This window comes from Doryrhamphus excisus, linkage group LG6 (assembly GCF_037039965.1).
Source record: "Doryrhamphus excisus strain RoL-2023G ecotype Guam linkage group LG6, RoL_Dexc_Guam_v1.1, whole genome shotgun sequence".
In the NCBI taxonomy this organism is placed as follows: Eukaryota; Metazoa; Chordata; class Actinopteri; order Syngnathiformes; family Syngnathidae; genus Doryrhamphus; species Doryrhamphus excisus.
The window spans coordinates 2,733,521-2,750,348 of NC_136362.1; the positions used below are offsets into that span (position 1 = coordinate 2,733,521).

The 16,828-nt window shown below is 36.6% G+C and overlaps 1 protein-coding gene across 2 annotated transcripts in view; it reads right to left on the reverse strand.

Moving 5' to 3' along the window:
- Positions 1 to 2,516: 2,516 nt before the first annotated feature.
- hipk2 (homeodomain interacting protein kinase 2) overlaps positions 2,517 to 16,828 on the reverse strand; it is an 89,077-nt gene continuing 74,765 nt past the window's right edge. For both annotated transcript variants that reach the window (XM_058088230.2, XM_058088229.2), the window contains exons 12-15: positions 16,355 to 16,687; positions 11,061 to 11,323; positions 10,828 to 10,982; positions 2,517 to 7,806 (exon numbers count right to left, since the gene is read on the reverse strand). In XM_058088230.2, the coding sequence (XP_057944213.2) occupies positions 7,339 to 7,806; positions 10,828 to 10,982; positions 11,061 to 11,323; positions 16,355 to 16,687 (1,219 nt within the window). In that variant the 3' untranslated portion in view covers positions 2,517 to 7,338. The remainder of the gene's footprint in view (positions 7,807 to 10,827; positions 10,983 to 11,060; positions 11,324 to 16,354; positions 16,688 to 16,828) is intronic.

Here is a 16,828-nt window from a genome sequence, read left to right on the forward strand (position 1 = left end):
CATACGGGTGGTCCTGGGTCCGAGAAGTGTTTGAACGCAGCATGGGCCTGCTCAGTCAATTGCTAAAAACATAACATAGCTTCTTAGTTCACTTTTGGCACTTTGTTATGGCTTCCAGTGCGCCAAGGAAAAGGAAAGACAAAGATGATTGGATGCTAACAAATGCCAGGGGGGGTCATGGATTCTGTGCGCTGTTACAATGTCGTTTTTTTTTGTCGTTTTCCAAATAATTCAACTTTTTTCTTATATAATCGTGATTAAAATTTTTTTTGTAATATATTATTCTCATAATACTTGTCTTCACTGCCATAATATCATAACTTTTCCCAAAACTAATATTCCAAAAATGACTTTTATTTAGTTTATGTAGTTTTAGTTTTATTTAGTTTGTATGCATAAAATTGTAGCAAATTGCAATACATTTTTTCTTAATATTTCACAAAAAAATAATCGTGATATTTTTTTGGTAATATATTATTCTCATAATACTTGTCTTCACTGCCATAATATCATAACTTTTCCCAAAACTAATATTCCAAAAATGACTTTATTTAGTTTATGTAGTTTTAGTTTTATTTAGTTTGTATGCATAAAATTGTAGCAAATTGCAATACATTTTTTCTTAATATTTCACAAAAAAATTATCTTCCAAATATTTCAACTTTCTTCGTATATAATCCTGATATTTTTTGGTAATATATTATTCTCATAATACTTGTCTTCACTGCCATAATATCATAACTCTTTCCCCAAACTAATATTCCAAAAATTACTTTTACTTAGTTTTAGTTTTATTTAGTCTGTATGCATAAAATTGTAGCAAATTGCAGTAATTTTTTCTTAATATTTCACAAAAAAATTATCTTCCAAATATTTCAACTTTCTTTGTATATAATCCTGATATTTTTTTGGTAATATATTATTCTCATAATACTTGTCTTCACTGCCATAATATCATAACTCTTTCCCCAAACTAATATTCCAAAAATTACTTTTATTTAGTTTTAGTTTTATTTAGTCTGTATGCATAAAATTGTGGCAAATTGCAGTAATTTTTTCTTAATATTTCACAAAAAAATTATCTTCCAAATGTTTCAACTTTCTTCGTATATAATCCTGATATTTTTTTGGTAATATATTATTCTCATAATACTTGTCTTCACTGCCATAATATCATAACTCTTTCCCCAAACTAATATTCCAAAAATTACTTTTATTTAGTTTTAGTTTTATTTAGTCTGTATGCATAAAATTGTGGCAAATTGCAGTAATTTTTTCTTAATATTTCACAAAAAAATTATCTTCCAAATGTTTCAACTTTCTTCGTATATAATCCTGATATTTTTTTGGTAATATATTATTCTCATAATACTTGTCTTCACTGCCATAATATCATAACTCTTTCCCCAAACTAATATTCCAAAAATTACTTTTATTTAGTTTTAGTTTTATTTAGTCTGTATGCATAAAATTGTGGCAAATTGCAGTAATTTTTTCTTAATATTTCACAAAAAAATTATCTTCCAAATGTTTCAACTTTCTTCGTATATAATCCTGATATTTTTTTGGTAATATATTATTCTCATAATACTTGTCTTCACTGCCATAATATCATAACTCTTTCCCCAAACTAATATTCCAAAAATTACTTTTACTTAGTTTTAGTTTTATTTAGTCTGTATGCATAAAATTGTGGCAAATTGCAGTAATTTTTTCTTAATATTTCACAAAAAAATTATCTTCCAAATGTTTCAACTTTCTTCGTATATAATCCTGATATTTTTTTGGTAATATATTATTCTCATAATACTTGTCTTCACTGCCATAATATCATAACTCTTTCCCCAAACTAATATTCCAAAAATTACTTTTATTTAGTTTTAAGTTTTATTTAGTCTGTATGCATAAAATTGTGGCAAATTGAAGTAATTTTTTTCTTAATATTTCACAAAACAAATTGTCAGCTTTATGCTACCAAAATGGGAATTATCATTTTTTTTCCATTTTCCAAATGTTTCAACTTTCTTCTTATATAATCGTGATTTTTTTTGTAATATATGATATTATTCTCATAATACTAATAATATCATAACATCATATCATAAAAATTATCTTCAAATTGTCATTTTTATGCATAAAATTATGGCAAAATGCAATAATCTTTTTCTTAATATTTCACAAAAAAAATCTCTTCAAATTATTCTCATAATACTTGTCTTCACTGCCATAATATCATAACTCTTTACCCAAACTAATATTCTAAAAATGACTTATTTTCAGAGTTTTTATGCATAAAATTGTGGCAAATTGCAATACATCTTAATATTTGTTTTTTTTTTAATATTTTTTTTCTTCTAGGAATTAATGACTTAATTCCTGTAATATTTAGAATTTATTCCCATAATATTACATTATCCTCATCTTTTTTTCAGTCAATATTTTGTAACATTACTGCAGATTTTGGTTTTATTAAATTATATTTTTAGAATATGCTGCAAGCAAATAAAAAACCACACTTTGAGCACCCGTGTTTCATATTGTAATTACTATTAAATTACTATTAAAGTACATTTGTGTACTTGTGTATTAATTTAGTGTTCCGAGGACCACCAGTATGTTTTAGTGGTGTATATTATCATATCCATACCAGTATTTACCAAGCATTTTAATACGCAATCCAGTCAATCCGACCTCTTTGGCGGGACAAGCGCTACGGGAAGGGGGGGGGGGGGGGGGGGGGATTAAGAACAGCAGTCCAAGTACCAAATCCTAAATTCCCAAAAGCGGTGGAATGTTTCAGTAGTCTGTTTCATGACAATTTCAATGGATCTCCCGACACTGAGCGTCGTAGTAGTATATAGTATATCGTAGTAGTATATCACAATAATGGCATACAAGTACCAGGATGAAATGCTGCTCTGGAGTGTAGAAAAAAAAAACAGCCTCCGGCTACACATAGTCCATATGGCGGGGGGGTCCAAACTTTTCCCACCGAGGGCCGCAGACTGAAAAATGAAAAATATTTAGTAAACAGATACAGGAAGTAATATCACAGTAGGTGTTTAATATTTTGTCCTGTTTGATTCTGTTGTTCTGTTATTTTCCTTTTCTATCGCCTCCTGCTCAGGGTTGGCCACTTTAAATTTTTTCATCATATTTCTGTTTTTTTTCTTAATATTTCACAAACAATTATCTTCAAATTGTCATGTTTATGCTACTAAAATGTGAATTTTCCTTGATATTTTTTCATCATATTTCCATTTTTTCTCTTAATATTTCACAATATTTTTTCTTCAATTTGTCAGCTTTATGCTACTAAAATGTGACTTTTCCTTATACTCATACAATTATATTTTTCATCATATTTCCATTTTTTCTCTTAATATTTCACAATATTTTTTCTTCAATTTGTCAGCTTTATGCTACTAAAATGTGACTTTTCCTTATACTCATACAATTATATTTTTCATCATATTTCTGTTTTTTCTCTTAATATTTCACCCAAAAAATATTTTCAAATTGTCAGCTTTATGATACTAAAATGTGAATTTTCCTTATTCTCATAAATTATATTTTTTCATAATATTTCTGTCGTTTTTTCTCTTAATATTTCACAATCTTTTTTCTTCAATTTGTCAGCTTTATGCTACTAAAATTTGAATATTCCTTATTCTCATAAAATATTTTATCATCATATATCCATTTTTTCTCTTAATATTTTAATTTTGCTTGTAAAATGACTGCTGATTGTTGCTTTTTTAATTTTGTTGTTAAATAATAAAAAAAACTGTACTGCTGGCCAATAATAAAAAAAGCCACGTGCAAATGGCCCCCGGGCCGCACTTTGGACACCCCTGCCATACAGGGCCCCATTGTGTGTTGGACACACTGAATACTAAAATATCATAGTAGAAATGAGCATGACAAAGAATAAAAACACACATTCTGATAAAACATACACAAGAATTATTGCAACAATCTCTAATAATTATATAAAAAAACACACAACATGTACTACAGCCATGTGAAAACAATTTTTTAAAAATAAAACCCACTTCAAAGCAAGTACTACGGTGTATACCATAAACAGGGAAGGGAAGAATTTCACTAAACCAGCAGGAATTCCCGATTATTATTATTATTTGTGTTATTAGCGAAAAGAAAGTAAAGTTAAATAAAGCAGCAAATACAAGCAACAGCCCTACTGGAATCTTGGAAGCTGCTCTTTCCAGGTGTACGCAAGTCAAATGTCTAAACAACATGGCTGCCGTGCCAACCAACTCAGTGTTACTACCAACCTGCTCGGTGCCTCCTCGTTAAGATGGAGCCGCCATTTCTCTCCGCCTGACCACAAACCGGCGCTCCTCAACCGCCAAAACCCACTTCCCGCCCATCCTTCCTTACGTCATCACTCTGCGACTGAGTCTCCTCTAGCTCCACAACCCCTGCGCTATCTCTCCCAACGCCACCCCGGCCAACATCGCTTCCTGCCGGGCTACGGAAGCCCGAGAGCTGCCGCTACTATTCGGAAGTTCCTCGGGTAAACAAAAGGAACATAATGACACATTTAGCTGCATATAATGTTCAATTATGTCAGTGTTTGCGGGTCGTATACGTTCCTGGTTAGAATATGAACATATTTATTTGTTTTTTTTATGATTTCTCAACACTTTTTGCAACGCTGTCATAAACAGATTGTAGTCCATGGACGCATTTTTTTTTTAATTAAAATGTAATTTTAAATACTGTAAAACATATTTTCAAAATATGTTTTAAAGTTATGTTTAAAAAAAATTCAAAATAAGTACATATTCTCTTAGGGTTAGTTATTGAAATATTATTTTATTATACTTTCATTTACCTGTTTCCGCCACTGAAGGAAAAAAAATCCTAATAGTAAATAAATACTGTAATTATGATATCAAAAGTAAGTTAAGCATTTTTTTTAAATTAAAATTTAATTTGATTTTAAATACTTTAAAACATATTTTCAAAATATTTTTTAAAGTTATGTTTAAAAAAGAAATAATTCAAAATAAGTACATATTCTAATAATCCCGATGGTGATATTGACCATTTGTTATGCAGCAGAATTCCGCTCAACACTGGCGTTTGAAACAGGAGTTCAGAACATCCAAATAACATTTAGTGAAATTCCCATCTTTATATGGGAAAAATAAATTCCGACTTTCTGTTAAGAAGCTCTGACATTAAATTAAACATCCTCAATATTTATCCTGGAATATGAAGCATCTTCAATATTTATCCCGGAATATGGAATATCCTGGAATATTATGTCCATGTATATGTTGCTATTGACATATTTAATATTTTTCAATGGCTCCGATCGATTGGCCTAATAATCCCGATGGTGATATCGACAATTTGTTATGCAGCAGCATTCCGCTCAACACTGGCGTTTGAAACAGGAGTTCAGAACATCCAAATAACATTTAGTAAAAAAAAAAAAAAAAAATTCCGACTTCCTATTAAGAAGCTCTGACATGAAACATCCTTAATATTTATCCTGGAATATGAAGCATCCTCAATATTTATCCCCGAATATGGAATATCCTGGAATATTTGGGTTGAAACGGGAGTTCAGAACATCCAAATAACATTTAGTGAAAAAAAAAAAAAAATTCCGACTTCCTATCAAGGAGCTCTGACATGAAACATCCTTAATATTTATCCTGGAATATGAAGCATCCTCAATATTTATCCCCGAATATGGAATATCCTGGAATATTTGTGTTGAAACGGGAGTTCAGAACATCCAAATAACATTTAGTGAAAAAAAAAAAAAAATTCCGACTTCCTATCAAGGAGCTCTGACATGAAACATCCTTAATATTTATCCTGGAATATGAAGCATCCTCAATATTTATCCCCGAATATGGAATATCCTGGAATATTTGGGTTGAAACGGGAGTTCAGAACATCCAAATAACATTTAGTGAAAAAAAAAAAAAAATTCCGACTTCCTATTAAGAAGCTCTGACATGAAACATCCTTAATATTTATCCTGGAATATGAAGCATCCTCAATATTTATCCCCGAATATGGAATATCCTGAAATATTTGGGTTGAAACAGGAGTTCAGAACATCCAAATAACATTTAGTGAAAAAAAAAAAAAATTCCGACTTCCTATCAAGGAGCTCTGACATGAAACATCCTTAATATTTATCCTGGAATATGAAGCATCCTCAATATTTATCCCCGAATATGGAATATCCTGGAATATTTGGGTTGAAACGGGAGTTCAGAACATCCAAATAACATTTAGTGAAAAAAAAAAAATTCCGACTTCCTATCAAGGAGCTCTGACATGAAACATCCTTAATATTTATCCTGGAATATGAAGCATCCTGAATATTTATCCCCGAATATGGAATATCCTGGAATATTTGTGTTGAAACGGGAGTTCAGAACATCCAAATAACATTTAGTGAAAAAAAAAAAAAATTCCGACTTCCTATCAAGGAGCTCTGACATGAAGCATCCTCAATTCGACTGCACCAAGTTACACCTGGAAGAGCGCTACCTTATCCCGTATCCCGTCATTAGCCTGTCAAATCCGAACACTCCGATGTGTTGTGTGACTTTGGGAATAAACTGTTACGTCATCTGTAAGGCACTACGAGGGAACAAAACCTAAAAAATGGCGGACAACACACACACACATAATCACATTATACATGCTTATGTTATCATAACCAGTTTGTGCAATCACATTAAAAATAACGCAAACAAATCTATTGGTATCAGGAAAAAAAACAATTCCGGGAGATTCCGAAAAGAAACTGACCGATGCAGCCTGCTACATTCTACGAATGACGCTATCGCTAAAACCGAAATATCGAGAAACATAAAAGAAAAAAAAAAAAAATCTATAAATACATTAGAAAAGTTTCTTGTCTTTTGTTGGTTATATTCCCGGGAACAAATCCACTCCAAGAATTCGGAGTTGCTTTCTTTTTATCCCGACACACCGGAAAAGCGTGGAAATATTAAGACAGTTCAAGGCCATGGATATTTTGTTATCTTTGAAGAGCAGCAGGTTTTTTTTCCGTATTTCACCTTTATCCAATTTCAAATCCAATTGGGATTCCCAACTTCCATCCAATCAGCCCCCCCCCAATCCCATAGTCAAGACGGGCCGATAAAAAAACTGGCCCTTTTTAGCGAAAAAAAAAAAAAAATCAAACGAAATAATCGACCTGTCAATCTTGTTTCTTCTTCCTTCTGTCATGTCTTCAAGTTACATGAGGTCAAAGGGATGAAGGATGGAGGCGGGGCTAAGTGGGATGAAGCCCCGCCCCTTCCAGTGTCTTGTCTAGAGGTAAGGGTACTGGTTGACCTTGGTGGGGCTCAGCGGGAATCCAGTGTAGACGGCGGACGCCGGCGAAGCGCTGATGTAGGCCTGGTGGGCAAACTGGGTCTGGTACTGGTTGTGGTGGAGGGTCGGGGAGGGAAGCACGCGGTGGCCCACGCTGACCGGAACCTGGTGAACGATGCTCGGCGGGTGGTAGCCCCCATGCTGGACCGCGTGGCGTGCCGAGCCCTGCGACGCCACCAGGTGAGCTACGGTGCCCGTGGAACCCAACGCGGCGGGGGCGGTGTAGGTGTAGAGGTGGGGCTGGCTGGGGAGGTGCGGGGCTGCCAGGTGGGGGTGCACGGCGCCCGTGTGGGAGGGGCTGTTGTGGTGGAAGGAGTATGGGGCCTGAGCAGACATGGTGGGGGTGATGTAGGCCTGCTGGCGGCGGTGAGCTCCGGTTCGGTCTGCTACCATGTGCTGCTGGGCCTGGAGGACGACGGGAGGGGGAGATCATGTTAGGGACTCACGGAGAGATGCGTTCAAGGACATCATGGTTATTGGACTCGGCACCAGGAACATGCATGGACATGCAGATTTTAGTTTTAGTACTTTTAGTTTCACTTTAATGCTTCTTTGTAAGAAATAGCTTACACCACTTTTTGAAGGATGAAAAAAGGATAAAGGATGGATGGAAGGAAGGAAGGAAGGAAGGAAGGAAGGAAGGATGGATGGAAGGAAGGAAGGATGGATGGATGGAAGGAAGGTAGGATGGTTGGAAGGAAGGAAGGAAGGATGGATGATGGAAGGAAGGAAGGATGGATGGAAGGAAGAAAGGATGGAAGGAAGGACAGAAGGAAGGAAGGATGGAAGAAAGGAAGGATGGAAGGAAGGATGGATGACGGAAGGAAGGAAGGAAAGAAGGAAGGATGGATGGAAGGAAGGAAGGACTGAAGGAAGAAGGGAAGGATGGATGGAAGGAAGGAAGGAAGGAAGGAAGGAAGGAAGGATGGATGGAAGGAAGGAAGGATGGATGGATGGAAGGAAGGTAGGATGGTTGGAAGGAAGGAAGGAAGGATGGATGATGGAAGGAAGGAAGGATGGATGGAAGGAAGAAAGGATGGAAGGAAGGACAGAAGGAAGGAAGGATGGAAGAAAGGAAGGATGGAAGGAAGGATGGATGACGGAAGGAAGGAAGGAAAGAAGGAAGGATGGATGGAAGGAAGGAAGGACTGAAGGAAGAAGGGAAGGATGGATGGAAGGAAGGAAGGAAGGAAGGAAGGAAGGATGGATGGAAGGAAGGAAGGATGGATGGATGGAAGGAAGGAAGGATGGTTGGAAGGAAGGAAGGAAGGATGGATGATGGAAGGAAGGAAGGATGGATGGAAGGAAGAAAGGATGGAAGGAAGGATGGAAGGAAGGACAGAAGGAAGGAAGGATGGAAGAAAGGAAGGATGGAAGGAAGGATGGATGACGGAAGGAAGGAAGGAAAGAAGGAAGGATGGATGGAAGGAAGGAAGGACTGAAGGAAGAAGGGAAGGATGGATGGAACGAAGGAAGGAAGGAAGGAAGGATGGATGGAAGGAAGGAAGGAAGAAAGGATGGAAGGAAAGAAGGATGGATGGAAGGACAGAAGGATGAAAGGATGGGAGGATGAATGGATGGAAGGAAGGAAGGATGGTTGGATGGTTGGAAGGAAGGAAGGATGGAAGGACGGAAGGATGGATGGATGAAGGAAGGAAGGATGGAAGGAAGGATGGAAGGAAGGATGGATGAAAGGATGGATGATGGAAGGAAGGAAGGAAGGACTGAAGGAAGAAAGGAAGGATGGAAGGATGGAAGGAAGAAAGGATGAATGGATGGAAGGAAGGAAGGATGGTTGGAAGGAAGGAAGGAAGGAAGGATGGAAGAAAGGAAGGATGGAAGGAAGGATGGATGACGAAAGGAAGGAAGGAAAGAAGGAAGGATGGATGGAAGGAAGGAAGGACTGAAGGAAGAAGGGAAGGATGGATGGAAGGAAGGAAGGAAGGAAGGAAGGATGGATGGAAGGAAGGAAGGAAGAAAGGATGGAAGGATGGAAGGAAAGAAGGATGGATGGAAGGACGGAAGGATGAAAGGATGGGAGGATAAATGGATGGAAGGAAGGAAGGATGGTTGGAAGGAAGGAAGGAAGGAAGGAAGGAAGGATGGAAGGACGGAAGGATGGATGGATGAAGGAAGGAAGGATGGAAGGAAGGATGGATGGAAGGATGGATGATGGAAGGAAGGAAGGAAGGACTGAAGGAAGAAAGGAAGGATGGAAGGATGGAAGGATGGAAGGAAGAAAGGATGAATGGATGGAAGGAAGGAAGGATGGTTGGAAGGAAGGAAGGAAGGATGGATGATGGAAGGAAGGAAGGATGGATGGAAGGAAGAAAGGATGGAAGGAAGGATGGAAGGAAGGACAGAAGGAAGGAAGGATGGAAGAAAGGAAGGATGGAAGGAAGGAAGGATGGATGGAAGGAAGGAAGGACTGAAGGAAGAAGGGAAGGATGGATGGAAGGAAGGAAGGAAGGAAGGAAGGATGGATGGAAGGAAGGAAGGACTGAAGGAAGAAGGGAAGGATGGATGGAAGGAAGGAAGGAAGGAAGGAAGGATGGATGGAAGGAAGGAAGGAAGAAAGGATGGAAGGATGGAAGAAAGGAAGGATGGATGGAAGGACGGAAGGATGAAAGGATGGGAGGATGAATGGATGGAAGGAAGGAAGGATGGTTGGATGGTTGGAAGGAAGGAAGGAAGGAAGGAAGGACGGAAGGATGGATGGATGAAGGAAGGAAGGATGGAAGGATGGAAGGAAGGATGGATGGAAGGATGGATGATGGAAGGAAGGAAGGATGGATGGAAGGAGGAAAGGATGGAAGGATGGAAGGAAAGAAGGAAGGAAGGATGGATGGAACGATGGAAGGAAGGAAGGAAGGAAGAAAGGAATGAATGAATGGAAGGATGGATGATGGAAGGAAGGAAGGAAGGAAGAAAGGATGGAAGGAAGGATAGAAGGATGGAAGGAAGGAAGGAAGGATGGTTGGAAGGAAGGCTGGATGGATGGGAGGGAGGGAGGATGGAGGAATGAGTGGATGGAAGGAAGGAAGGATGGATGGGAGGGAGGATGGATGGATGGAAGGATTGAAGGAAGGAAGGAAGGAAGGAAGGAAGGATGGTTGGAAGGAAGGCTGGATGGATGGGAGGGAGGGAGGATGGAGGAATGAGTGGATGGAAGGAAGGAAGGATGGATGGGAGGGAGGATGGATGGAAGGATTGAAGGAAGGAAGGAAGGAAGGAAGGATGGATGGATAGATAGACAGACAGACAGGTCCAGGGGTCCCCCAGGGGGTTGTGCTCAGTCCCTGAATGATTAGTTTAAAATGCAAAGCCAATGATGTGAAGGGTGCACCCAGGCGGTATTCCGATATCTTCATTCCGGATGACCATCCAGGGTAAACACTGCGTTTAGTCTGCGTTTCTTCCCGTCACCTGGCTGAGATTAAGAGGCTGCTGCTGAAGGCTGTGCGGCCCTGAGCGCTGATGTCGGTAGGATGCGGTCCCGCCCCCCGGGACGTGATTATTGCCCGAGACCACTCCATTGGAGGATTTCAACTTGTAGGCGGAATTCTGATGATTCATTGCATCTGCCAGAAAGGAAAAGGCGGGGGGGGGGGTATTCATTCAAATATTCTACACACGTCGTCACGTTGTTCGTTTTTTACCTGGCATCAAACGTTCACACTCGTTCACAACCTCGCTGGTCTGGGATTTGAGCGGGGGGATGATGATGGTACGCGGGTTGCCGTTGTTGGAATTATCCAAGATGGTGGTCTTGGTGTCATAGCTGCTGCTGTTGTTGTTGTTGTTGTTGTTGGCGGGTCTGGACTCCACAGTGTAAGGACTGTTGTTGATGGAACAGTCCGTGTCGGGGGAGTCGTGGACCGTCACGCAGCTGATTACGTTCTTCCTTGGCTTAGATGAGGAGCTGGAGAAACGACACAGGCACAAGGACGCTCAGAAAAGGCGGCCATTATACTGCGATATTGTAGTACATATGCTAAAAACTACAAGAAAAATACGACCCCCCCCCCCCACCAGCTTGGTGGTATCAGCGATACCAAGTGTCTGATTTGGGGATGCTCCGATTTCGATTATTCAAGATCGAGATCAGCCAACGCCAAATATTGGTATATGTTTGTATATTTGTATGTTGTGTTGACTTTATTCCCTTCATATTTTCACTTGATTCCCATAATATTCCAACGTTTTCCTCAACAAAATTTTCCAGAAATTACAACTTTATTGTAGCTATAAAGGATTGAGATCAGCCAACGCCAAATATTGGTATATGTTTGTATATTTGTATGTTGTGTTGACTTTATTCCCTTCGTATTTTCACTTGATTCCCATAATATTCCAACGTTTTCCTCAACAAAATTTTCCAGAAATTACAACTTTATTGTAGCTATAAAGGATCGAGATCAGCCAACGCCAAATATTGGTATATGTTTGTACATTTGTATGTTGTGTTGACTTTATTCCCTTCATATTTTGACTTGATTCCCATAATATTCCAACGTTTTCCTCAACAAAATTTTCCAGAAATTACAACTTTATTGTAGCTATAAAGGATCGAGATCAGCCAACGCCAAATATTGGTATATATTTGTATATTTGTATGTTGTGTTGACTTTATTCCCTTCGTATTTTCACTTGATTCCCATAATATTCCAACGTTTTCCTCAACAAAATTTTCCAGAAATTACAACTTTATTGTAGCTATAAAGGATCGAGATCAGCCAACGCCAAATATTGGTATATGTTTGTACATTTGTATGTTGTGTTGACTTTATTCCCTTCATATTTTGACTTGATTCCCATAATATTCCAACGTTTTCCTCAACAAAATTTTCCAGAAATTACAACTTTATTGTAGCTATAAAGGATCGAGATCAGCCAACGCCAAATATTGGTATATATTTGTATATTTGTATGTTGTGTTGACTTTATTCCCTTCATATTTTCACTTGATTCCCATAATATTCCAACGTTTTCCTCAAAAAAATTTTCCAGAAATTACAACTTTATTGTAGCTATAAAGGATCGAGATCAGCCAACGCCAAATATTGGTATATGTTTGTATATTTGTATATTGTGTTGACTTTATTCCCTTCATATTTTGACTTGATTCCCATAATATTCCAACGTTTTCCTCAACAAAATTTTCCAGAAATTACAACTTTATTGTAGCTATAAAGGATCGAGATCAGCCAAGGCCAAATATTGGTATATGTTTGTATATTTGTATGTTGTGTTGACTTTATTCCCTTCATATTTTCACTTGATTCCCATAATATTCCAACGTTTTCCTCAACAAAATTTTCCAGAAATTACAACTTTATTGTAGCTATAAAGGATTGAGATCAGCCAACGCCAAATATTGGTATATGTTTGTATATTTGTATGTTGTGTTGACTTTATTCCCTTCGTATTTTCACTTGATTCCCATAATATTCCAATGTTTTCCTCAACAAAATTTTCCAGAAATTACAACTTTATTGTAGCTATAAAGGATCGAGATCAGCCAACGCCAAATATTGGTATATGTTTGTACATTTGTATGTTGTGTTGACTTTATTCCCTTCATATTTTGACTTGATTCCCATAATATTCCAACGTTTTCCTCAACAAAATTTTCCAGAAATTACAACTTTATTGTAGCTATAAAGGATCGAGATCAGCCAACGCCAAATATTGGTATATATTTGTATATTTGTATGTTGTGTTGACTTTATTCCCTTCATATTTTCACTTGATTCCCATAATATTCCAACGTTTTCCTCAACAAAATTTTCCAGAAATTACAACTTTATTGTAGCTATAAAGGATCGAGATCAGCCAACGCCAAATATTGGTATATATTTGTATATTTGTACGTTGTGTTGACTTTATTCCCTTCATATTTTGACTTGATTCCCATAATATTCCAACGTTTTCCTCAACAAAATTTTCCAGAAATTACAACTTTATTGTAGCTATAAAGGATCGAGATCAGCCAACGCCAAATATTGGTATATATTTGTATATTTGTATATTGTGTTGACTTTATTCCCTTAGTATTTTCACTTGATTCCCACAATATTCCAACATTTTCCTCAACCATATTTTCCAGAAATTACAACTTTATTGTAGCTATAAAGGATCGAGATCAGCCAACGCCAAATATTGGTATATATTTGTATATTTGTATGTTGTGTTGACTTTATTCCCTTCATATTTTCACTTGATTCCCATAATATTCCAACGTTTTCCTCAACAAAAGTATCCAGAAATTACAACTTTATTGTAGCTATAAAGGATCGAGATCAGCCAACGCCAAATATTGGTATATATTTGTATATTTGTATGTTGTGTTGACTTTATTCCCTTCATATTTTGACTTGATTCCCATAATATTCCAACGTTTTCCTCAACAAAATTTTCCAGAAATTACAACTTTATTGTAGCTATAAAGGATCGAGATCAGCCAACGCCAAATATTGGTATATGTTTGTATATTTGTATGTTGTGTTGACTTTATTCCCTTAGTATTTTCACTTGATTCCCATAATATTCCAATGTTTTCCTCAACAAAATTTTCCAGAAATTACAACTTTATTGTAGCTATAAAGGATCGAGATAAGCCAACGCCAAATATTGGTATATGTTTGTATATTTGTATGTTGTGTTGACTTTATTCCCTTAGTATTTTCACTTGATTCCCACAATATTCCAACATTTTCCTCAACCATATTTTCCAGAAATTACAACTTTATTGTAGCTATAAAGGATCGAGATCAGCCAACGCCAAATATTGGTATATATTTGTATATTTGTATGTTGTGTTGACTTTATTCCCTTCATATTTTGACTTGATTCCCATAATATTCCAACGTTTTCCTCAACAAAATTTTCCAGAAATTACAACTTTATTGTAGCTATAAAGGATCGAGATCAGCCAACGCCAAATATTGGTATATGTTTGTATATTTGTATGTTGTGTTGACTTTATTCCCTTCATATTTTCACTTGATTCCCACAATATTCCAACGTTTTCCTCAACAAAATTTTCCAGAAATTACAACTTTATTGTAGCTATAAAGGATCGAGATCAGCCAACGCCAAATATTGGTATATATTTGTATATTTGTATGTTGTGTTGACTTTATTCCCTTCATATTTTCACTTGATTCCCATAATATTCCAACGTTTTCCTCAACAAAATTTTCCAGAAATTACAACTTTATTGTAGCTATAAAGGATCGAGATCAGCCAACGCCAAATATTGGTATATGTTTGTATATTTGTATGTTGTGTTGACTTTATTCCCTTCATATTTTGACTTGATTCCCATAATATTCCAACGTTTTCCTCAACAAAATTTTCCAGAAATTACAACTTTATTGTAGCTATAAAGGATCGAGATCAGCCAACGCCAAATATTGGTATATGTTTGTATATTTGTATGTTGTGTTGACTTTATTCCCTTAGTATTTTCACTTGATTCCCACAATATTCCAACATTTTCCTCAACCATATTTTCCAGAAATTACAACTTTATTGTAGCTATAAAGGATCGAGATCAGCCAACGCCAAATATTGGTATATATTTGTATATTTGTATGTTGTGTTGACTTTATTCCCTTCATATTTTGACTTGATTCCCATAATATTCCAACGTTTTCCTCAACAAAATTTTCCAGAAATTACAACTTTATTGTAGCTATAAAGGATCGAGATCAGCCAACGCCAAATATTGGTATATATTTGTATATTTGTATGTTGTGTTGACTTTATTCCCTTCATATTTTCACTTGATTCCCATAATATTCCAACGTTTTCCTCAACAAAATTTTCCAGAAATTACAACTTTATTGTAGCTATAAAGGATCGAGATCAGCCAATGCCAAATATTGGTATATGTTTGTATATTTGTATGTTGTGTTGACTTTATTCCCTTAGTATTTTCACTTGATTCCCATAATATTCCAACATTTTTTTCAACCAAATTTTCCAGAAATTACAACTTTATTGTAGCTATAAAGGATCGAGATCAGCCAACGCCAAATATTGGTATATGTTTGTATATTTGTATGTTGTGTTGACTTTATTCCCTTCATATTTTCACTTGATTCCCATAATATTCCAACGTTTTCCTCAACAAAATTTTCCAGAAATTACAACTTTATTGTAGCTATAAAGGATCGAGATCAGCCAACGCCAAATATTGGTATATATTTGTATATTTGTATGTTGTGTTGACTTTATTCCCTTCGTATTTTCACTTGATTCCCACAATATTCCAATGTTTTCCTCAACAAAATTTTCCAGAAATTACAACTTTATTGTAGCTATAAAGGATCGAGATCAGCCAATGCCAAATATTGGTATATGTTTGTATATTTCTATGTTGTGTTGACTTTATTCCCTTCGTATTTTTCACTTGATTCCCATAATATTCCAACGTTTTCCTCAACAAAATTTTCCAGAAATTACAACTTTATTTTATTTGGTTTATTTCTCATAATAAAACGACTTTTTAAAAATTATGTATTTTTTCTTTAATATTTCAACTCTGTGCTATAAAAATGACATAATTTTTCCGAATAATATTACGACTTTGTTATAGGAAAATTGCTACTTTTATGCTTTTTGATTTCCATTTTTGCTGTTATTTTTGACAAATATATTTTCCAACTATTGTTACTTTTTTCTTTATTATTCCCATAATATTATAAGCTTTATTTTTCTGAATATTCTGATTGTTTCTTTAATATTTTAACGCTATGCTCATAAAATAACATTAATTTGTCTTGATAATATTATGAGTTTATTGTCATAAAATGTTGACTTTTCGATGAGTTATTTACTATTAAAAATATTTATTTTTAATATTTTTGTAATTATTATTTTAGAGTTTATTTTTGTGAAAATTTTCAATTTCTGCTGTTATTTTTATCGTCGATAAAAAACCGACCCGTTGTTGCGTTTGTGGTCGTCCTCGTCATCCGTGTCGCTGCTGATGGTGATGATGCTGACGGCGGGGCTGGGCGTGTCGGGAATGATGATGGTCTGTCTGGGAACGTGCTGCTGGTTGGAATGCTCGCGTGTTGTGCTGGTGGCTGGTGGCTCCGCCTCCATGGCGCCCCAGCCGCCGCCCCCGCCCCCGCAGCTCTGCGAGGGAGGGCAGATGGAGGCGGAGCCGTTCTGAAGCACGGCGCATCGCGGGGGCGTGTTCTCCTTCACCCGTTTGGAACGCTGCGGCGACAGGACCGCCTGGGAGGACGACACTTCGTAGGCTGAAGTGTTCCTGAAAGACGGGAAAAAAAAAACACGGAACATTTGTAGTACAATTCCTTTTTTTTTTAAGAAATGGAAAAAAAAAAAAAAAGAAATGGAAAATTTCTGTAAAGCAGGGGTCTCAAACATGCGGCCCCGCGGGCCAAATGTG